The following is a 22,448-nucleotide window of genomic DNA, read 5'->3' as shown; positions in this document are numbered from 1 at the left end:
CCACCTATTCGGCCGACACAGGCACCGACCTCAATATGGCACTGGCATACACAAACACACAAAAAAAAAGCAGGCGGCTCGCACCTCCTAGACGAATCTCTTCCGTGAAACTCGCTGCAGAAGCGTGAAAACAGCCGACATAGAAAAGAGGCAGGGAGGAAAAGTGGCGCACATCAGCTTCACAAGCACACACACAGATGGAAAGGCCCGCAGAGCGATACTGACAAGGGCAGGGTCGACAGGAAAGATGCAAGTGAGACACGGACTCGAACCAGCGCTGGCAATCCTTGATTCCTCGCGGATGCTGCACCGAGCTGTCGGCCGCCCTCCTCCCCCTATCCTTCCCGCTATTTCTGTGTAGCCCCTGTACCACACTAGTCATCATGTAGTTGTGGGCGTGACAGCCGCGCTGCCGGAATTGGAGACGGGCTTTTCGCGCGGCCTTGTACCGCCTGACCCCTTTACTGTGGCCAACTTGGTGTGCATCTCTAGCCGCTTCATGGTGGTGTTGCGCGGATAGCGGTAACTCAGCGCGCCACCGAGCGCGGCTGCTTCTTTCGCAAGCTTCTTGCGTACCGCACGCCGCGTCGCTTGGCGGAAGTAGAGGCTTGATGGCTGTGGCGGTGCTGTGCGGGGTGTCGGCGCCATTCCCGGATACGCGCACGGGCTCTGGTGACTGGTGGGTGAGCCGCTATCCGCAATGAGCCCGCGACGCACGCGGCAGACGTGCTGGTAGGTTTCGCTATCGACACATGAGTATGCTGGAAGGGGCACCGTAGCCGTGAATACAGTGCCATCCGCAGTAGCGCCAGCGGCAGCCGACTGGCACGTGAGCGTGAGCGAGATGATCAGCGCCGTCTTGGTGGGCACGGCGGGCAGCACTCGCAGTGTCACCGCGACCCTGCCAGGCCCTTTCCACCCCCACGTCTGCAGCTGTACCATTGAGGCAGGGGACGCGCACGCCACCGTCAACCCGTTGGGGGCCGCGAGCAGTCGATTGCCGGCGGCGTCGCGGAGCTGCAGAAGCACCGTGAAAGGCACACCTATCACTACCGCGTTAAACGTGTCTCGCACGCGTGTGCGGCTGAGGTCTACCGCGCCGGGCCGCACCGTGTACGACATTGGTGACTGTGCGATGGGCTGCCCGTGAAGGAGAATGAAGAGACGATGGTCGCCGGCCCGCTGGGAAGAGTCAAAGCGAATCATATACCGCCCCCTACCGGCGTCCTCGACGTTCAGCTTCTCCACCTCGCCCATCAGCAGCAGTCGCTCCCCACCGCGGCGCAGAGGCCGATTGAGCAAGTTGCGCGCCTGTACCTCGATGAGGACGGGGCTGCCAGGAAGGATGCGGCGCGGGATGCGGCGCGCCGTGGTCCAGCATGCCACGCTCCGCTTTTGATCCACAAACTGAAGCACCTGCGGTTCGCGAACCGCTAGTTGCATGAGCAGCAACGACGCAATGTGTTGCGAACCCAGCAGCTGCCACGAGGGGAGGGAGGATGGCGTCAGCGCACCAGGCGGCTGCCGCTCCAAGCACAGCAAGGGGCAGTAGTACGCAAAAACACCGTGAGGAGATAGGTAGCAGGTGCCGTAGAGGCCCGGGTCCAAGGTGAGCGTCACTTGCAGCACATGACGCCGCACCACGGCGCCAAGCTCCGTGTCCCACCCAATGCTCACCCCCTCCACGAGCCGCTGCAGTACCCACTGACTCTGCTGATGCACCAACAGTCGCATCGCGGAGAGCATGTGCGCATCGTCACCGGCAAGCCGCTGCATCGCCTCCACGTCCACCACGAGCTTCGCCTGCGGCAGGTACGCGGTCAGACGCTGCCTCATCATCTCGTAAACCTCTGCCAGCCGCCGCTGGTACACGTCGCACTCCTCTTGCGCCAGCGTGCGTGTGATTTCCGCGGCGATGTCGCTCCGGGACGGGATCTCGTCGGCAGTGAAGCACAGCATCAACTTGTCGCCGCTAAGCCGAACTATCGCCTCGCGACGTGTGGTGAAGAGCACAAGGACGGACCGCAGCCGACGCACGAGCGCGGCGCTAAGAATCGCGGCGGAGTGGAACGCATCGTACGCCTTGGCCGTCGCGTCAGCCGTCGATTTTCGCGACGGAGACGCCGCATGTGGCCAGGGTGATACCACTGCGTCGATCGCCGCCGCCGTCTCGGCCAGCAGCAGTCGCTCAAACTCCTGCACGGGCATCGCGTCCAGCGTGGTGCCCTCCAGCTCGAGCTTGAACCGAAGCAACTCCGACGACAGCGGTGGCGTGGCTAATCCACGGGCACTCTTTGTGCGTCTGCTCTTCTTCGGCTCCTCCGCGTCCCCGGGTGGCGATGGCGACAAGTCCGCTGCAGTGCTTTCATCACTCTCCTCGGAAACATCTGCACGTCGCGGCGGCGACGTCGACACCGCCGCGACCCCCTTCGGCGCGGAGAGAAGCCGACGCGCAACTTGCAAGAAGCGGTCCCTCGTGTGGTGGACCCGCACCAGAGCCACATCTGCGGCAATGGCCCGCCCAATCGTGGCCTGGCAGGCGTACACCACGTCTGTATGTGTGACCTCGTTGAACTCGATGCAGCACGACGGGTACGCCGCACTCTTGAACATCACCGCGGTAGAAGCCGCCGCCATGGGCGCAGCTGGAAAGCGCGTGACAGCACGCTCCTCGGTGACATACCGGAAGCGCACCTGCAAGCCAGCCATCCCGCCCTGCCGCACCCCGACAACGACCGCCGCAAGATCGGCAGCATCTACCTCGGCAAGAAGACTCCGCAGCGGACCACGCACCCAGTCCATGAAGGTGCGCAGCGCATCGCAGACGCGCACAAAGACAGCGCCGTACCGGTCGAGGTCTGCCGATACACTCGTGGTCCCATCGCTCGGCATCGTCGAGAGGTTCCAGTCGACGGTGACGATGCTGCGCTGCAGTACAGGATGCGCTTGGCGCTGCAGCAGTCTCGTCGCACGAGCACTTACAGCTGCCAGCTCCGTCTGCCACACCTTGCGCTGTGCTCGCAGTGTACGGGACAGCGTCGCCATCACGTCCGGAATGACCAGTGCATGCTGGGCCGTCGATAAGTACAAGGAGTGCGAGAGCGCCGTGCCATTGAGCTCGACAAATTCCTCGCCGCGGTGAGGCACCACCTGTATCTCAATCGAGTCAACGGTAGCCACCTTCTCCCGCTCCGCCCCCGTGGCCGCCGCCCACGAAGTCGTCGGGACGCTGCTCGGAGGTGAAACGTCGTAGGTGCCGAGAACCAGGGACGTACCGAGCCACCGCAGCAGCTGTGTCTGGGTCGACAGACTGCACTGTCGGTACGAGTCTGGCTCGTAGCGAATCTTGTACGGGAAGTCCTGCAGGAGCAGCCGCAGCACTTCGCGCTCGTGATCTGGCGTGAGGAAGTCGTGGAGCAGCTCGGCGCAGTAGTCGTCCTGCTGAAGCATGTGGATGCCGAGAAGGCGCACATCGCTGAACCGGACGCGCTGCGTGCACGCAAGAGCAGACACAGTTCCCTTCTTTGCAGCAGCCGCTGCCGCCTCATCCTCGCCGCACTGCTGCAAGGAAGGGGACTGCTGTGGCTCGCGCTCACAAATCGCATCGGCGCCACCGTCTGTGGGCGGCGTCGTAAGAGAGGCCTGCGCCACATGGCGCTGCGGAGCGAAGCCGGCGACGCTGGCCACCTCCCACATGCCAAGCACGTCAAAGAGGATGGCACGCACGGCGGGGCTGAGCGTTGGCACCCAGCTCAGGAAAGACTTGGACACAAACACCGCCCCGTTGCGGGTGGTAGCCGCTTGGTCGCTTGGCTGGAGAGAGACGACGCCCTCCCCACCTTCCCACCGCACCGCGCCGGCAGTGTTGGATCGCCCAGAGCCAATCGGCGCGAAACGCACGGGCGACGGCAGCGCCGGCTTCAGCGCGTCAGCTGTCTCCTGGAGACGCTGCAGCACCTGTGCCGTGTGTAGAACCGCCACTGGGTCGCCAACCGCGATCGCGTACTCTAGCGGGGTAAGACGCGACGGCCCGGCTGGTCGCTGGAGCGCGCGGTAGAGCGCCAAGCTCATCACCTCTGCACCGCTCTGCTCACCACTCGCGCCGCCGTGGCGGGTCGATGGCACCATGTATGTGCGAGTGACTGTGTACAGGGTCTGCTCAACAAACTGCAGCAGCAGCTGGCCACCGCAGTGGCCGGCCATCACGTGAAGCAGCGGCACCGCAGATGACGCAGCTGAGCTGGAGTCGCCCGCTCTTGGCGCGTTGCCGCTTGCGTCCTCTCGCGTCCACACGCCGTTTGTTTCCGGTGGCGCCCCCTCAGCGCCTATGGCGCCGCCGTCGTTCGCGCTCATGCAACTGCCAAGCAACGCGGCGCAGTCGAGCACGGTGTGGGTAAGAAGAAAGGAGGCGCAATCCGCATTCTCGTGCAGCGCTGCCCACTCGAAGGCGTAGCGGCCCGTTCGCACGTCTTGCATCGATGGATCGCTCATCTCCAGTTGCACGAGCAGCTTCACGACATTAAGGGAACCGTTTGCGGCAGCCACGTGCAGCACGCCGCAGTCGTCCGCGACGTTGTAGTCGGCGAGTACGCGTAGACCAACCGTGTTGCCTGTCTGCACGCACCACAGCAGCAGAGACGCAGCGCTGCGCAGGGGCGGCGCGAAAGGTTGATAGACCACCTCCCCCGCTTTCAAGCCACGCGCAGCGGGGCTCTGCTCATACCCTTGGCGCACCTTCTCCTGCAGTGCAGCGTTTACCTCGAGAACACAGCTCAGCCAGCCGTACCGCTGCAGCGTGGAGTCGCACAGCAGCAGCCTCTTTTCAATGGCACCGCTTCCATGCGTGCTCAGCCGCGCCAGCAGCCCTTGCGCTGTCCCCCCTTCCCCACAGAAGCTGAATAGCACCCGCAGCAGTTCATGCAGGACCCGCGCGCTGCCAAAGGCGTGTGCGAGGTGCAGAGGCGTGTGCCCGTCCATGTCCTCGCGTAACGCGAGCAGCGCAGAGGCTTCGGCGCCGCCACCCATCAGCTGCGCGCCGGGCGGCACCGCCTGCTTCAGTGCCGCAGCCGTGGTGCGCCAGCATCCGCCGACCGCCGCGCAGTGCAGCACGGACGTTTGCGCGGACATCAAGTCGCCGGCATGGCAGAAGTTCTGCACGAGTTGCACGGCGAGATCATCGTAGCCGCCCAAGGCCGCCAGCATCACAGCTGTGCGGCCGCACGAGTCGCCGAGGGAGATGTCGGCGTTGGCCGCCAGGAGTGCCTCCACGGTGGCTCTGTGACCGTGCGCGGCGGCGAGCATGAGCGCGGTGCGGCCTTCTCTGTCCCTCTGATTCACTCGATGCGGCTTCAGCAGCGCCACAACGAATGCCGTACCCCCGCGAGCCGCGGCGACCATCAGTGGCGTCTGACACTGCCGCATGCGGCACGGCTGGCCCATCGGCACTCGAAGGGCTGCAAACGTCTCCAGTGCAAACGGCTGCCGGTGGTGCAGCGCGTGGTAGACGCTCGTGCAGCCCCGCGCATCTGCGGCCGCCTCCACGTCGGAGCGCTGGCAATGACGAGCCACCTCGATGAGTATGTCCTTTGGGGCCCAGCGGGCGACGGCATGCATGACGTGCCGGACGCTGCCGATGACGTGCGCCAAAACTGCCGGGAGCTCCTCCGGCAGCAACGGGAATAAGTAACGCGGTGGTGCTGGCGGGCACTGCTGTTCTTGGCGAGGATCATTCATGTCTGGCATCAGCCCCGCCGCGTAGAGGCGGTCCGCTTGCTGCATAACGAACACCAGAAGTGGCCACCTCCGCAGCGAAGCTGCTGCAATGGCAAGCAGGTTGATCGTCTCCTTGCGCGGAGTGGCACCGGGCCAGGAGAGTAAGTGGGTCAGTATATCCTCGTACGTCTGTGCCATGGCGGAGCCTTGACGACGCAGGTGCGCCTCTGCCAGCATCGCCATGCACAGCGTCAACGCGTCCATGCGACACACGTCATCTGCAATGTGCACCGACGCGGCACTTGCACTTCTCCCATCGTCGAGGCAGGCCTCGCAGCGGTGCGGACGGCGCGTTGATCCTTGCCGCGGGTGCCATGAACGGGGTCGATTACCAGCGGCCATTGCAGCCTGCAGCTGCGCGTGGCGCTCCTTCGCGGTCGCCCTCCTGTCTGCTGCCGTGGTAAGTCGGGTCGCCGTGGCGCGGTGGTACACCAACGAAGGTCCTTGTACGGCGATGTACTGCACCCACTCTAGGCTGCCGGCCGCGATGGCGCACGTCAGCGACGTCATGCTCGTGAGCACGTAGGTTCCCCCAGCCAAGAAAAAGGCCGCCGGTCTCAGCTGCAGCTGGCGAAACACAAACGACGCCGAGACTGCACACCCGCGCATTGCTGCCGGCGCGCCACCGATATCCGCCACCGACTTCAGCGCACCGGAGTTGCGCATGTCACCCAGATTAGCACTAGTGGCCGCAGGAGTTCCAGCGCTGTCGAAGACGCTGAAGACGTCGCCCAAGAGCTTGTGCTGGGCCGCGCGACGGCACACCCGGTCCACCGCCTGCGACACGCCAAAGCCGCTGAAGATCAGCGCAAACATATCGCGAGCCGCGATGTAAAGAGTTCGAGGGTCGAGTACAAGTTCCACGCGCTCAAAGTACGGGAACCACCTCCACCCATCCGGGTGGGTAGCGGCGAGGGCGTAGAGTGACGGCGCGGTGACCGTGGCGCGGATGTTCGAGTACGAGAGTGCAGACCCGCTGCCGTCGGAGCCCACAACGGGGAGGTGGAGCCCCATCATCTCCGCCGTTAGAGCGCTCACCGCGTCCCCATAGCCAAGTTCTGCGGCGCTGTGGAGCACTGTGTAGGACTTGTATTGACCACACCGCTTGTGCCACAGTCGAAGGACGCTGAAGAGGTGCAGACACAAGGACAGCGCCCGCGCAGAGACGCATGTGGCAGCGCTACCCGCACCACACGGCGGACGCGGCGCCGGCGCCACACCGCGCCCTACAAGACCGAGCGCCAGCAGCACAACAGCGCCGTCAGCACAGCCGCGCCACAGTGCATAGTCCACGGCCGCCGCCGTCACGCGCGCGCCACGCCGGCCACCCTTGCGGCACAACGCCTGCATCGTAGCGGCCAGCGTGGTCAGTCTCCATGACTCCAGCTGATAGTCATCCACCATCCGCTCCACCAACAGAGAGCGAAGCGCTGGCACGAGGCGCGCGTCTGCGGCGAAGTAGGCGAGAGCGGTTAGCTGTCCCCGAACGCGTGGCGCGGTGACGTTCTCTGCATCCTCATCCGCCTCCGCGTCGCCGCCGTCGAGCGAGACAGCTAAGTCGGCGAGAAGGGCGGCGCTGCCGTAGCACTCCACGAGCGCCTGCGCCACCTGCACGAGTCCCTTCGCTGCAGCGACGCGCACCGTGCCGGCGAACCGCAGCGGGTGGCCAGCCGTGGCGAGTGCGCGCACGCAGTCGGCCAGCGCCGCCTCTGCCTCACTTTGCATGCCAGGAGGCGCACTCATCACCAGTCCACGCAATACATCGCCAACGCTGCGGCCGGCCTCCTCCTCCGTATCCTCCGGCCGGAGCGGTGGCGAAGCCGCCAGCAACAGGCGCAGCAGCACATAGTCGCGCTTCCACGCCGCCAAGCAAAGTGGACTGATTAGCGAGGCGTGTATGTTCCGTAGCCGAACGTGCGCGGCCATGGCAGCGGTGGGGCAGCTGCGCTCGTGCACGGCACATCCGGCCTTGAGGAGGTACATCACAATGTCGCTGTGACGCTGGTGCACTGCCATGAGAAGCGGTGTCGGTTGCGTGCCAGACGCACTCAGCGGCGGCCCCGAAGCGCCACTGAACCAGTCTTGTGCTAGGTCTACACTGTAGTGCTCCTTGAGCAGTCGCAGCACATCCAACCGCCCCGCCGCAGCGCAGGCCACCACGACACGGCTGAGCCACGCACACGGCACGTGGTGGAAGTCACTCAGGTGACGGGTCTGCAGAAAGGCGTCCAAGACGCAGCGCACGATTGCAGTTCCTCCATCACTGGCCTGCTTTTCTGCGGAAGCGTTGACAAGGCAGAAGAGGGTGTCAGCGACCAGCTCCAGCGCTGCCATGGCAGCTTGCTCGCCGGTGTGACGCGCCTCTGCCCCAGCGTCACTCGCGGTTTTGGCCACACACTGCGAAGCTGCCGCTGTCTTCCAGCGCTGCTGCTGTGCGTAGTGCACTGCCGCCACCAACGCACCATCTCCGCTGCAGTGCAGCATGCGCCGCCCGTGCCGCGTTGCAGGCGCAATGCCGGCAGCGACGAAGAGCGCCACAAGAGACGCCCTGCTGCGGCTGTGGTGCGCCATCGCGTAGTCCGTCACCGTCCACCCTCGAACATCGCGCAACGGCCACGGCGGCAGGTGGAGGCCGTACCGCAGCGAGCGCACCAGGTCGATCTGGCCTGCCTCCACGGCGTAGCTGTACACGTCGCGCACTTTCACGCGATGCAGCAGCGTCACGACGGTGGCCCGCCGGACAGTGGGCACGACAAGCCGGTGAAACGGCTTTGGTGGGCGATAGAGGCCACCTCGGCCGGTCAGACGGTTCGGCAGCAGTCGCGGGGCTTTGATGGTGAGAGGCACCAAGGTGGGCTCAATCAGCGTCGTTGGGCGAGGCGGTGGTGGCGGCGCTGTTGCCAGCAGCTCCGCCCATACCGTCTTTGGCAGTGCCTGTAGGTGCTCCGCCAGGGCGACCGTGGCATCAAAGCACCCCACCGCAGCGGACAAGTGCAACAGCTCTGTCGGGTGCACCTCGGAGGCCAGTGGGTCACAGGCACGAGCCAGGTATGATGCCAAGCGAGACCTCTCGCGCCTACGCGACATGCCTTCGTACACGAGCCCTTGCAACGTGCGAAGAAGGACGCGTGAGACGTGGAATGGGTCGATAGCGCGAGATCCCAGAAGACCGCGAACCACGCTCTCCAAGTTGGAGCTCGTCGCCTGCTGAAGCGCAGTCCACGAGCCATCCCGAGAAGAAAGAGCTGCCCGGCTGAAGATGAGGACCTGTGCCACCCCTTCGTGGCCTTCCCGCAGCGCCACTGCGAGGGCAGACTCATGACCCGCAATGGCGTTCACGTCTGCGCCGGCGCACTTAATGAGAAAAGTCGCGGCGGCTGCATCACCAGCAGCAGCGCAGGCCACGAGCGGATTCACAGCTGTGGCCTGCACATCGCACAGCTGCTTCTCGACGCACCAGCGCACGCCTATGGCGTCACCTAGGGCGCAGAAGCGGCACAGGAGGATGTTGTCACGCCGCAGCACCTCGACTGCGGCAGCACAGCGCTCCGTGACCCAGGCCAAGAGTGGCTCTGCAGCAGCATCAGAGCGGTGGGTGAGAAGGTAGAAGAGAAGGTCTCGGGTGTCATCTGCCGTCTCGGCCGTCAGCGCGCCGTACTCGCATAGAAGTCGGATGAGGTCGACCGGCACGGGGGCTGGGCCGTTGCCTCTGCTCACGGCGTAGAGAAGGGCGCATCGCAGTGGTGTGTAGCCGCGCCGCGCGCCACCGTATGGGTACTGCCGAGCAGCCTTGACAGCCGCCACTGGGTCGGCGTCCTCGGCGAGTGAGCAGTAGCTGCATCCGCTGTGGCTTGTCAAGGAACCGCTTGCAACGGCGCTCCGCTGCTGCCGCTGAGCCTGGCGCCTGATTTCGCGCTCCTCGAGCTTGCGCAGCCGGCCGCGCAGGGCACTGTGCCGCACGAGGGCAATGTTCTCCCAGTGAGGCCCCCACTGCACATCAGCAGTCATAGAGGACGTAGAGGAGGAAGACGAGGACAGTCTTGCGGCAACGGAGCGCTGCGCTGCAACGGCGCTGTGGTGCTGCAAAAGGATGGCTGCCACGCGGGTCATCCCAAGACTACAGGCAAAGTGCAGCGCGGAGAACCCGTTTCGGTCCTGCACGGCGGCTGCAAGGGTTCCAGGAGGACACTGCGCCAGCAGCAGCTCCACCACACGCCATCGCCGCGCCTTCATCGCCGCCAGGAGAGGGGTGCTGCCGTTCACGTCTGGCTGCGTCAGGCACGAAGCTGGCAGGTTGTGGAGGAGGTACTGCACGCACGCCGGCTCACCGGTGGTGGCAGCCACGTGCAGCGGTGTCTGCCGCCGGTAATCGCACAAGAGTTCTGCGTATGGACCGCCAGGCACCGAGAGACGTGCGGCAAGGCCCAGGTCCTCAGCGACGTACCGCACAACATCCAAGCCAGAGCCCGCAACGGCTGCGTGCAGGACGCTTTGGCCAGAAAACGCATCACGCGTCGTCACCTCGTCGGGAGAGAAGAAGTAGTGATGCACCAGCGACTTCACAGCCAGCAAGCTCGCCCCATCGCGGCAAAGGTCGCCAAGGGAGGGCGAGTACAGGTGAAACAGCTCCACTGGGGTATAGCCGATTCTGTTGCGCATAGACTCCTCCTGCAGCGCCGCGGGCGGCACCTGAAGCGCGCGCAGACGAGCGCACAGCAGCCCCACCAGCGCCGCGCGGCGGCGCTCCAGCGCGATGTGGAGTGGGGTGTCGCCAGCGCGGTTGGAAATGAGCGGGTTGGCGCCGCCTTCCTCGAGCAGCACCTTTACAACACCCACGTGATTCCCCAGAACAGCGAGTTGCAGCGCGGTGCATCCCGACTGTCGCTCGGCCGCGTCCACGGCGACGTACGGCTGCGACACCAGGAAGTGGACCGCGGCCTCGTTCCCCACCTGCGCCGCCTCGTGCAGAAGCGTGCGACCGAGAAGGTCTTCTGTATTGCCGTTCCACCGGGTCACGCCAGAGCACCACGCCTCGACGCGGAACGGCCGTCCATAGCTGGCGGCGAGCGTGGCGGGTGAAAAGAGTCCTGGGCCGCTGACGGCAGCCCCTGAGCCGCGCAGCGGGTCAGGAAGTTGCAGCTGGAGCCGCTCGGCCACCACGCGCTCTGCACGGAGCCCGCCCTCAGCACGGTCGCCTGGGGTGACAAAGAGGGCCGCCAGAGCATAGCGCTTCTGCCGCGGCATGCGAGATGCGTCCAGCACGGATGTGCCTTTCTCCTCCGCCTTGTGAGAAACACGCTGGTGACGCCGATGTGATCGGCACCCCTTTTGCCGGCGCGGGTGTGCCACCACCGCCAGCGGCGGGGCCGCGTCGGGAAGCCACCGCGTGCAGCTGCTCATGCACACACGCCGCCTGCTCCCTGACGTCGCAGTGCCGAGCACCGCGGTGCTTGAAGATAGTCCTTCCCTTGCCGACAGGCTCGCCGGCGGAACACCAAGCCGCGGGTAGCGCGGCAGCACATCTTCTAGATCGAGCGACGCCTCCTTGGCACGTGCGTAGGCGCGGCAGCCGCCGCAGTGCACAAAGCTGAACGTCTCCGTGAAGTTGAACGGGTGCAGTGGGGAGGAGACAATCGTATGTGCCTGCTGGGCAGAGACGTTTGTAGGCGGCTGCTTCACCGCCGCCGGCCCCCCGTCGCCTCCCGTCGCCAGCGAGACCAGCACTGACCGCACCTCAGCCAATGTGGTGTCTAGAGTAACATTGATGGTCGCAATGAGCTGGCTGCCACACGCGGTGGCGGTACAAACCAGGCACAGAATAGGTGCGCGGGCCGGCGTGAAGTCGGACGGTGCCTCCATCGCTACAAGTGCCGCGCCGGTGTCCTTCTTTGTTGGGAGTTCTAAAAAGCTAGATACTTGATGCGCTGCAGACATGCGTTTCGCAACGCACCTTGCGCTTCCTCACACCACCACGACGCTTTGAGCACGCGGCGGCGGTGGTGGTGGACAGTATGCGCAGGCTGTGAGCGGACCAAGACAGCATGAGGGGTAGCCGACATGCGCCACCGCTTGGACAAGCGCGGCGCCGCAACGGCGGTACGATTGACCGCAATCTAGAGCAGATGCAAAAGACACGCAAGAAGGTGTACGTGTGTTCGCCGCTCTGCCGGCCCGTCGATTGAGGGGGGAGGGAGGGAGGGGGATCGGGGACAACGACCACAGAATATGAAGATGGGAAAGAGAACACGAGCAGGGACAGCAAGTGGAGTGGAAGTGTGGCGGCACCAGGGGAGATGGCCGGTCGCGGCGGCAACCCGCGTCAAAAAGAATCGAAAGAGGCACTTGCGCTCTGGTCTACACAAAGCAAAATTCCCAGAGAGGGAGAGCCTCGCAAGGCGAAGGAGAGGGAAGGGGCCTACGTGGAGCGGGGGAAGAGAGCGCCTGATACGATACACGGTGTCCTCCCTCTCCCAAAAACGACAGAAAAAGAAAGAGCGGCAGAGTTGCTTTTCGTCAGCGCTCCAGTGATCTCGTGTGTGCTGGAGTTCAGCGACGGTCCCTGCGGAGTGACGGTAATGAGTGTGCAAGTGTGCGCTGGCGCGGAAACAACAAAGGGAAAAAAAGATCAGCATACAAAAAGGGAAGGAAGGGGGAAAGGCAAGAGATAAGCGCGCGCGTGTGCACATGCCCCTAGAATCCCGAGACAGCATGATTGAAGAAGGGGCTGCATACGAGGAGAACGAGTCGCCCCCCAACCCACAACCTCTTCCCTGTAAAGAGCACGCAAGTCTGCGCACGCTACACGGCAAGTGCAAGGGCACAGGTGCTGCCGCACGACGACTGTGTGTGTGTGTGTGCATGTGTGTCTGCGTGAGGGGGGGGAAGTTCGGCAGCGACAAAGATGACTCGCAGCATATAACTCACCACAGCAACCAGGACAGAGCTGCCCCCATTGAGAGACAAGCCTTCAAAAAAGAGAAGCAGACTTCGATCGCGAGCGCCTTTGCGGTGAGACGCTCGACAGCTTCAGCCGCTTCTACCCTATATCAGCGGCAGCCGCCACTCGCTTGCCTGCTGATTGAGCTTCACCCTTGACCCCCTTCCGGCGCGCGAGGCAGCTGACCAGCGTGTGCACAGGCACGGAGGGTGAAGAAACGACAAGGGTACGCTTGAAATGAAAATAGAAAGGGGGTGGATAGCTGCTGCTTGCCGCTGACTAAAGCGACTCCGTTGACCTACGCACGACGCAGCATTACAGAGCCAGAGGAGAGTAGCTTCGGCAGAGCTCCTCCAGGTACGTTGCCCACCATTGCGCCGTCCCCGCCGTCGGTGGCGAAGAGGCCGCCGCTTTCTGACCAGCGGCCGTCGACAAGGGCGAGTCAGCATCCGTGATAGCCCTGGTCAGTGCAAGGCCCGTTTTTCGGGCCACAAAAACGCCAGCCTCTGCCTTTGCCCGCGTGCTGCTCTCTTCCAAGAGCTGCGCTTGAACGCAGACACGCAGCTCCGCCATGCGCATCAGCATATCTCCGAGGCTATAGGTGGTGGCCACGTCGTCATCCGTGTGCTGCGTGGCGACAGACGAGCATGAGATCTGCTCTGCCTGCGGCTGAGCCTCGCCAGCGCAGCTCAGAGTCGCTACAGCGGCACGGCGTCGACGGCTCCACCGATGCGACCGAAGCACTCCGGCTGACAGACCGCCAGAGATCAAGGAGCACGGCGCCGTTCCAGAAGACGACGATGGCGATGAGGTCATGGCAGTGCTGCTGCACAAAGCGGTCACAAAGCGGTGCCATCCGTATCGGGCAGAGGCCGGCACCCGCGATCGGTGACTGCGCAGCTGATCCTCGGTCACCGCGCCTGTGCCCTCGACGTCGACGCGGGCGAAGAGCTGAGCCATGGCGTGCTGCAGAGACGCAGGCACAGCCATGGACAGAAGCGTGTCTGCCAAGGAACTTTGGCCGCCGTTTCGGTGCAAAGTGGCCATCGAAGGTCGGGGAAAATATGTCGAGCTGGGCACCGCCGTCGCCACAGCGCCTCCACTCTCCGACGACCGCGCACTGAGCTTGTCCAGCGACACTCGTACGCCCGTTGAGCTTAGCAACACCGGGCGAAGCAGGGCGCCGAGACGGCGCAGTGCACCGCCCCATACACCGACTGCCTCTGGCGGGCTGACGGCATACAGAGCGAGGAGAAGGTCCTCGTTCTCCAGAAGCTCCGACAAGCACACCGGGCTGATGCCGGTCACGACGGGTGCAGATGAGGCTTGTCTGCTCGCTGCAGTTGCGGTTGCGCGTCCCTCGCTGACGGCGCGGGTCGGCGCCGCAGCCCCGCCTGTCGGCGTCTCGCTTCGTCGACGCTGAGTCTCCTCTGAGGCGGCGAGCCGCTTTAGCGTGTAGTACACAGACCCGACCTCCTCGACCGCGCAGCACAGCGACAGATGCGTGACTGGAAGTGGCAAAGGGTACGCCTCCAGCCACCGCCGAAGCAGCGCGGAGACATCCACTAGCGTTGACTCGCGGCGAGGACACGATCCAACGAGCGTGTCGACAAGCCGCGCACACGCCGCGGCGGAAGACGACTGCCATTCTGGATTCGCCGACGGCGGAGTCGCCCACAGAGAGAGGGACTCGACGACACGAGTCAGAGACTGCGTCAGCTCCTCCTCCTCAACCACCACCACGCGCGACGCGGTTGATGATGCGACGGGTAGGTGACTAAGTACCTGACTCACAGCTCGGCAGCACGAGAGTCCCAGCTCCGCAGCAGTACATGTGATGGCATTCATAGCCCATGCATCAGTGCTCTCTAAAAGACAGCGACCGATATGCTGGGCGTGGACCCACTGCCCCAGCAAGGTGTAAACACCCGCCCACCACACAGACTCCTCCGTCAGAGCGGCGGTGTCGGCGCTGCCGCTGGCAGCGATCAGGACCAGGGTGGCGTGCGCCGCCACGACAGGGTCCATTCTGCATACCCAGCAGCTTGCCCTGACCCGTGGCAGCATCGCGCTGTACACGTCGCACGCGGAAAGAGAGCGTTGCTGCTTCCTGTTGTCGAGCCTCGTATCGAGGATTGCACCGAAGCCGCCAGCGGCGGCTTCGAATAAGCTCCCTCCTCGGCTGCTGCTACCGCAACTGAGCCTTAGCGCATCAATGACAGTGCGCTGCTCGCGGGGTGGCATCCGTCGGCACGCGTAGCGCAGCCAGCCATGCGATGCCTTCAGCAAGCGCGTGTCCTGCAGCATTGCGTAGCAAGGATGATCGCGCAAAGCAATCGCCGCGTCGTCGTGCGTGGTCACTGGCGCGCTTGGAAGAACACCGCCTGCAAAGGCTGGGAAAACGGGCACGGGCAAAGGCGGCGGCACCGATAGGACGTGGGTAGAGATCGTGACCATGCACTCCTCCAAGCGCAGTCGGCCCTCGCAGAAGCTGGTGGCCCCGGTGATGAGCCGCGCCAGCGAAGGGGAAACCGTGGACAGCGCACGCCGCAGCTCCAGCACGTCCGCCAGCTCTGAGCCGCCGTTCAGTCGTGCGCCATGCACAAACACAGAAATAAGCCCTACGGCCTTCTCAACGAGGCGCCGCGGATGGTGCCGAGCAGCGTCCACGACGGCGGCCAGCCGTGACTCCAAAGGCACCAGTACCTCCAGCTGTAAGTACCGCGGATCCGCGGTGATGACGTCGACTAACTTGTCCAGGTCCACGTGCACCGACTCCCCATAATGCCCGGCGAGACCCCGAAGTGGCGACGCTTCGCCTTCCATCCTCGCGTTCGGGGAATGACAGAGAGCAGGGAGAAGGGCTGCACCTTGTGCGAGCGCGCACACGGCCTGCACATGGTGTTCCAACACCTCCGCCAGTCCCGCCCCTGCCGCGGCAGAGAACTCGAATGCCTTAGGAAACAGGAATGCCTGTAGATCTCGTCGAAGGCTCGCCTCCAGCAGAGCCAGCGGTAGAGTGTTCATGTCGCTCTCTGCCAAATGCTTCGCTTGTGCGTTCGCGCGTTGGCACCACTGCTGCAATGCGACCGCAGTCGCATGCGTCTGGCACAAATATCGGCCGTACCGACGATCGCCGCAGGCGCCCGCCGACCCGCAGCTTTGCGGCGGCTTCCTTGCGAAGTGGGTGTTCACAGAGAGGCGCGGGCAGAGCGCAGCCGCTGGCGCCGGTTCTGTCTTCTCTGTCGCAGTGGACGACGGGCGAGGAGAGGCACTGCCCTTCTCAGCGCACAGGAGGTCGGCGTACGAGGCGAGCAGCTGCTGAACGTAGGCGCACTCCACCGGAGACATCCACTGCGGCGCAGTGGCCAGCGCGCGTGCGGGCAGCTCGCGGCTTGCGCGAGCGCACGTTGCGCACCACGCGATGAGTTCTGCTGGAAAGGCGCCCGTGTCGCACTGGAACGAACGCGCGAACGCCGTCCAGCTCACGCAGGGACCGCTTCGGGACGACGAGGGCACAGCCGGAGGGCCGCTAGAGGAAGAAGGTGCGGAAGAGGCAGGCACACCCTGTGTGGCAGCAGCTTCGCCTGTTGTGGTGGTCAAGGACAAGGCCACGCGCAGCATCGCATTTGCAAGCTGCAGAACCTCGTCACTCACCTCTGCTGGTGTGTCAATAGAGACAATGCCCTGGCCAGCGCGCGCGGCTCTGCAAAGGAGCGACTGCAGTGCAGCGGCCACGTCCGCCACGCCCACGAACCCGCTCTGGTTTCTGTCCAGGTAGGAAAAGGCCACCAGCAGCTCCTCCATGTCGCTCTCCGTCAGAAGGCGCTGCGGACAAGGCAGCAGCATTGGACATGGTACAGACGGCGCAGGGGGAGTGAAGGCATGTGGTAACAGCGGGCAGCCGCTCGTCCACAGACACCGAACAGCCTCACGGTAGAGGCGGTGCTGCTCCGGGGAAACCGTCTCTCTCTCCGTCAGTGGGCCCGACCCACAAACAGGCGACGGGGCTAAGCGGCCGCCAGTAACGAAAGAAGCGGGAGGGCTGGTCGGTTGTGCCCGCAGCGGCGACGCCGAGACGTCGCGAGACGGAGAGGGAGTGAGGATGGGCTGGTGAACCACCGATGCGCATTGTCTTCGAGAGCCACTGAGGTTGTCGCTGCTATGCTGACTCCATGTGTCACCCACGAAGTGTGCCATCTTATCGCTCACCATCGGCCAGTACGTCTGCATGAAACCGCACAAGTCCAAAAGGCGCTGCTGGGCAGCGGCGGCGCACCGCGTGGGGGCGACATACGACGTCGGACTCCACCACGTCGGATGCACCGTCGGCGTCATGAGGCTGGAGGCTGCAGAGCACGAGGCAGCATCCTTTGTTGCCCTCACAGGCGCAAGGGCCGGGAACAGGCGTGATACAGCATCGCCCGTCACGTAGCCGTCGCCGTCCTCGTCAACGGCGAGGAAGACATCCCGCAGAAAAAAGTAGATGAACTCTGGAATCGACTCCGCCTCCTGACGAGCAACTTCGTCGGAGAGGCTTTCCAGCACCTGGGTGCGGGTAAAGACGCACGATGGCATGCTTGCGCTTCCGTTGCTGTGTGTGTGTGTGTGTGTGTGTGCGTGTGTGTGCGTGTATGCGTACGTGTATGGGTGTGGGAGGGGAAATCCTCTACACACACTGCAGCGAAGGTGTGCGTAAGGGTTGCACCAAGGAAGAAGAAAGATGGAGTGTGCGAATGCGTGCGCACATGCCGGCCATAAAACGGCGGCGGTCAACGAGAACAGAAACTCGTTTCAGAGGAGAAACAATATATATATATATATACGTGTATGTATGTATTATGCACAGCCGCACCGCACCGCGGGCCAATCTATTCTAGGGAGGTACCAGATCAACGAGACACAAGAAGCGAGAGATGGTGTGTGTATGTGTGTGCGTGCATCAAGTATCTAAGCTGTATAAAAAGATGTGCTGTTTTCTGCGAGGAAAGAAAGAGAAGGGGTAAGATAAGACGTCAACAAGGGCTCAGGTTCAGTGTAGATGCCCGGCACGGATTGGTGGCGCCACATGCACATGCCCAGAGTGCATTCCAGCTGTGCAGCGTTAGTAGGAGGGTGACGCCTGTGACACAGGTCCAAGTTTAAGAAAAAGAAATGCCCCAGGAGAGAGCACTAGCGACTGCCCGCAGACGTAGTTGAACGACTGAAATCTTTCCCTTGCGTTTTGTTTGCGTGCGCGGGCTTTTCTGCCCATGGAAGGGAGGGCGCAGCAGCTTCGCCCTGTGCGTGTGTGTGTGTTTGTGCCGATGTGCGTTTGGGCAGGTTTGCTGAGAGATTCGACGTTGCCATGCGCAAGCATAGCAATGAGAGTGGTGCAGGATGAGAGGAGGGGGTGGATTGAGCAATAGAAGTAAGGGGTGGCAGAGATGCCAGGACAGACGGAAGACAGCTGAGCCCTCAGCGTACGCAAAACGTGAAGTTCCATGTGCCCTGTGCTGTGCCTACAAGCAGACAAACGAGGGTCGCGATAGGAAAGAGATGTGGCCCATCGCCGTGTGCCACCCGGAGAGAAGCAGAGGGAAGGGAAAGTAGAAAGAGAAACATTCGGAAGCACACAAGAGGAGCCGTACAAAGACACACACACACACACGCACCATGCGCTGCGGTCTGCACTAAACAGCTTCTATAAATGTCCCTCTCCTCCTCCCATCATGCCTGCCCCTCCCTCTGCTCCTGCACGCTTCCCTCGCTCCCTCGGTAGCCCACACAAACGCCGCTCCTCACTGTCGACTGGAGTCGTCGTCCTGCCTCCACCAAGGAGGAAAAAAGTGGGGAAGAAGCAAGGACACACGCAAGGGCCCGATATTGCTACATGCGCTGTTTTTTCTTTCTTTCGTGTATTTGAAGGCAACCGAATGTCGAAAGGCAAAAAAAAAGGACGCTACACGTCGTACGCGAACAAAAAGAAAGGAGCGCACGCTAGAATACACTTGCATGCAGACGCACACAAGCGCCCATGCCCCAACATTGTGATGGCCGCCGCGGCCGCCACGTCAGCACGCCTTCACCACTCCACAGGCGCACACGCCCACGTGCCCAAAAGAGAAGCGGCGCTGGTCTGCTGCTCATCCGCATGCCCGCACGAGCGGACACAACAAGCGAGACAAAGCAATCACAAGCGGTTTGAGACCAGCGGAGGAAGAAAAGAGAGGGGAATGAGCGATGAAGGCCAAAACCGGCGATGGGCAGAGCTCCGAAAGAGCTCTAAGCGAAGACGACGACGAGCACGTCCATTTGTGCGACGCGGCTGCTCTCACTCGCCACACACCCACATAAGCAGAGCCCGCGATGGGCGGGCGCAGATGACCATAGGTGGGCCACCCAGCTGTTACCCTTTTCGGCTTCTATCCTTTTCTGCGTGGGAGACAGAAAGGGGAAGGGGGAGGGAAGGGCCACTCCTCACATGCGGTAGCCGTAGTCGAGGTACGGCGCACACTTAGACCACATCGCCGATGTGATGAAGTACTTCTCCTCCATGCGATACAGGTCCTCTCGTGGGATACCAAAGTCCTCCCAGTCGAGCAAATCCGGGTCGCGCTCCGGCATGGCGCAGTTGTCGATGAACTGGCGGTCCACCCAGTCCTTGTTCCACGCCGGTGCCTTCGTACCTAGCAAGGCACCTTGGTGGATCGGGTAGCGCTCGTTGATGTGGCAGGCAATGTCGAAGACAATCTTCGGCAGGTGCACCGTCAGGTGGCGCTGGTTGTTGCACTCGGAGCACCAACGCAGCAGGTCGTTCGTGGTGAAGCGCACCGGGCCCCCGAGCTCGGCAATGCGGCCCTCCGTGTGATCGAGAAGCAGCGAGCGGGCGGCCGCCTCGGCAAGGTCGCCGGCAAACACCGGCTGATGAATGCGCTGGCCACGATTCGGAACGGGCACGATCTTCATGTACCGCTGCGCCTTCAGATACTTGGAGTAGGAGAAGTCGTTCTCGGCAAAGATGTCCGTGCCGCGAATGATCGTGGCCGTCGGGAACTCCTCCAGCACGGCGATCTCCGCCTCGCGCTTTTGCCGCAGCAGCTTTGATGGGCTGTTCAAATCCGCGCCGACCATGGACATGTGCGTGAGTTTAAGGATACCCATTTCGCGGCACCACCTAGCTAGCATGCGCGGCCACTCAACGTTGATCGCTTCCATCGAAAACCACGACTGACTATTCTCGTAGCACGCTGGCTCCTGCCACGCCCCGACAACGTTAACGACGTTGTCCACCTTTTCCAAAATTGCCTTGACGACAAACTCCTTGTCGATTTCGTAATCCGTGTCGAAGTTCTGCCCGACCGTGCCGTCACCGCTCGACCGCATCTGGCGCACACTACTCGGCATGCCAGAGCGGAAGCGAAAGGGGAGGATGCTGGTGTAGCCGTGGTAGCAGTTCACGGCGTGGATGTGGTGACCAAGGATGCCGGTAGCACCGAAGGTGGCGACGTTGACACCCATTGTGTTCGCCTCCGCACCGCCGTGGCGCCACGTCGAGGACAACTCCCCGTTCATGTTACGCACAAACATACGCCGAGACATTTTCGCTACCGAGGTGATGCCGAAAGAGAAGAGGAGAAAGTATGAAGACTAATACGCGAGAACGCAAAGACGGCGGTCACCTAATGACGCCCCAGTCACCACTGTTGCTAGTGGCGCCTTCAATCTTCTTCGTGTCTGAGATGCCGGGTCAGTAGCCGAGGAAGCTTGATAGGAGCGCGGATGAAGACGGCAAAGAAAGAAAAAAACAGCTAGGCTAACGCGAACACTTCTATGTGTATCCGTGTGTGTGTGTGTGTGTGTGTGTACTCTGGGGAGTTCACAGCAACTACTGTTGTGAGTGGGAGGGGGGGCGGCGAACGACGGAAAAGGCTAGCAGCAGCAGCAGCTTTCCGCACCCGGGGGGGGGGGGCCGCAAAACAACTATGTCAAATGGAGAGAAAAAGAGCCTACAAATAAACGCGCAGCGGTGCTTGCGTGGGTTGGCGGGTGCCAATACGTGTGCGTATGTGAGTGGGTGCGCAATGGCGTCCACGACGGCAATCCAGGCGTCTTTTGTGGATACTTTCCTTTTCCTTCCTCCTTGTTTCTTTGTTCTTGCTAGGCGAACGACGCTGGCGCCATGTACTTCTCCTCGTGTGTGTGTGTGTGTGTGTGTGTGTGTGTGTGTGTGTCTGTGTGTGGGCACCAAAAGGGAGGAAGAATGCCAGGAGGAAGGAGAGGTAGAGACGCACCCCGACTCAAGGCCAGGGAAGGGGATGCGGGTGATGTTGATGCTGGAGTGAGGCGGTGTTGTGTCGTCCTCCGCTGGCACTCCTGCGCTTGATTGTTGTCTTCCTGTTCCTTGTTTGTGGGTTGTTCCAGACGAGCCGTCACAAGGCAAGAGATGCGCAGGGCAACAGCGGCGAGGCAGTGGATGAAGCGAGAAAAGAATTGGAGAAGGTGCTGAGAAAGCGAAACAAAATGATGAGAAGTGCCATGTGACACGCAAGACTGGCTACGCATATCCACCCTCACAGAAATAGATACAGACACACACACACAAGGAGCGCGAACATACTTTCCACTGCTACAAGTGCTGGATCTCCTCTCTCTCACCCGCTAGCTCGCTGCCGCGCTTGCCTCGCCTCCCTCTCTCCCCATATCCTCCTCCTGCAAGCGCACACACAAATGCATGGCCGTCGTAGCAGAAGGGAAGAAATGGCGCGCACGTGAAAAAAGCGCATAGAAAATGCGAGACGGAGAGACAAGAGCGAAGTACCACCACCAGCAGCATCAGCAGCATTGGTACGAGGAGGAAAGCAGCCCGTACATCAGCTACAGCGAGGTTACGTGCATGTTCATGCTCCTCGAGGGGTGCTGCCCTCTCTTCTCGAGGAGGTGCAGGTCTGCCAGCAGCCGCACACCTGGGAGTTTCACGATGGAGTGGTCTTTGAGGGCAGAAGACCGTGATCTTCCTCCCATTCACTCCCTCGATTTAACCAGTAGCGGCGCTGCTACGTGTCACTCGATGGGGGCTGCGGAAAATGGGGTGAGGGGAGGGGAGGGGGTTCGGTTGCCTCATGCACATCCCTATGTCTGAGTTGGTGTGTGTGTGTGTGTGTGCTCTCTGCTTTCATCGTTTTTTTATTTGCATGTCAATGAACAACTCAAAAGGAGAGAAATCACAAATGAAATCGAAACGGGGAAAGACAATGGCACGCCGCAAGCGCCTCGCGTGCAGAGACGATGATGTACGTGCGTTGGCGGGTGGTGTGTTCGTATGCACGAGTACATGTGAGCGTGGGTGCCGCGGAGGTGGCGGTGCTGCTGATCATGTCGTCTGTTTGCACCAACAAAAAGCGGCAGGCTATCCTACGAAACCCCATTCACACGCCCACAGACGCGCACATTCGTTTACTTCTTCTGGAATGCGGCCACCTCAGCGCGCTGGGCGTGCACCTTCTGGGTGTGCTTCTTGGAGTGGTCACGCTGGCGCAGCGCACGGCGGTTCGAGGCGATGAGGCGCAGGTACTCACGGCGCTCAGCGGCAGACGCGCGCACCTTGGCGATGGCGTCCTTGGCCTTCTTGGCACGGCGGGCCTTGACCCTTGGCGTGATCAGACGCTGGATCTTCGGGGCCTTCAGCCGGTCCTTCTTGCCGCTCTTCACGACGCGGCGGCGAACAACGTACTTGCGCACATCTTCGGTGCGGGACAGG

At 62.5% G+C, this 22,448-nt stretch overlaps 3 protein-coding genes across 3 annotated transcripts; all 3 read right to left on the bottom strand.

Moving 5' to 3' along the window:
* Nucleotides 1–381: 381 nt before the first annotated feature.
* Nucleotides 382–11,706, bottom strand: LDBPK_352030 (ankyrin repeat protein, putative; the record flags this gene model as incomplete). The annotated part of the gene is made up of 1 exon (XM_003864736.1): nt 382–11,706. The coding sequence occupies one exon, from the start codon at nt 11,704–11,706 to the stop codon at nt 382–384; it is 11,325 nt and encodes a 3,774-aa protein (XP_003864784.1).
* Nucleotides 11,707–13,024: 1,318 nt separating this feature from the next.
* On the bottom strand, nt 13,025–17,287 carry LDBPK_352020 (hypothetical protein, unknown function; the record flags this gene model as incomplete). Its single annotated transcript, XM_003864735.1, has 1 exon — nt 13,025–17,287. The coding sequence occupies one exon, from the start codon at nt 17,285–17,287 to the stop codon at nt 13,025–13,027; it is 4,263 nt and encodes a 1,420-aa protein (XP_003864783.1).
* Nucleotides 17,288–19,168: 1,881 nt separating this feature from the next.
* On the bottom strand, nt 19,169–20,278 carry LDBPK_352010 (hypothetical protein, conserved; the record flags this gene model as incomplete). Its single annotated transcript, XM_003864734.1, has 1 exon — nt 19,169–20,278. One exon carries the CDS (start codon nt 20,276–20,278, stop codon nt 19,169–19,171), a length of 1,110 nt encoding a protein of 369 aa, XP_003864782.1.
* Nucleotides 20,279–22,448: the final 2,170 nt, after the last annotated feature.

Source organism: Leishmania donovani, chromosome 35 (genome assembly GCF_000227135.1).
Source record: "Leishmania donovani BPK282A1 complete genome, chromosome 35".
Taxonomy (NCBI): domain Eukaryota; phylum Euglenozoa; class Kinetoplastea; order Trypanosomatida; family Trypanosomatidae; genus Leishmania; species Leishmania donovani.
The sequence above is the reverse complement of the archived record's forward strand: the minus strand, read 5'-3'. Positions and strand labels throughout refer to the sequence as shown.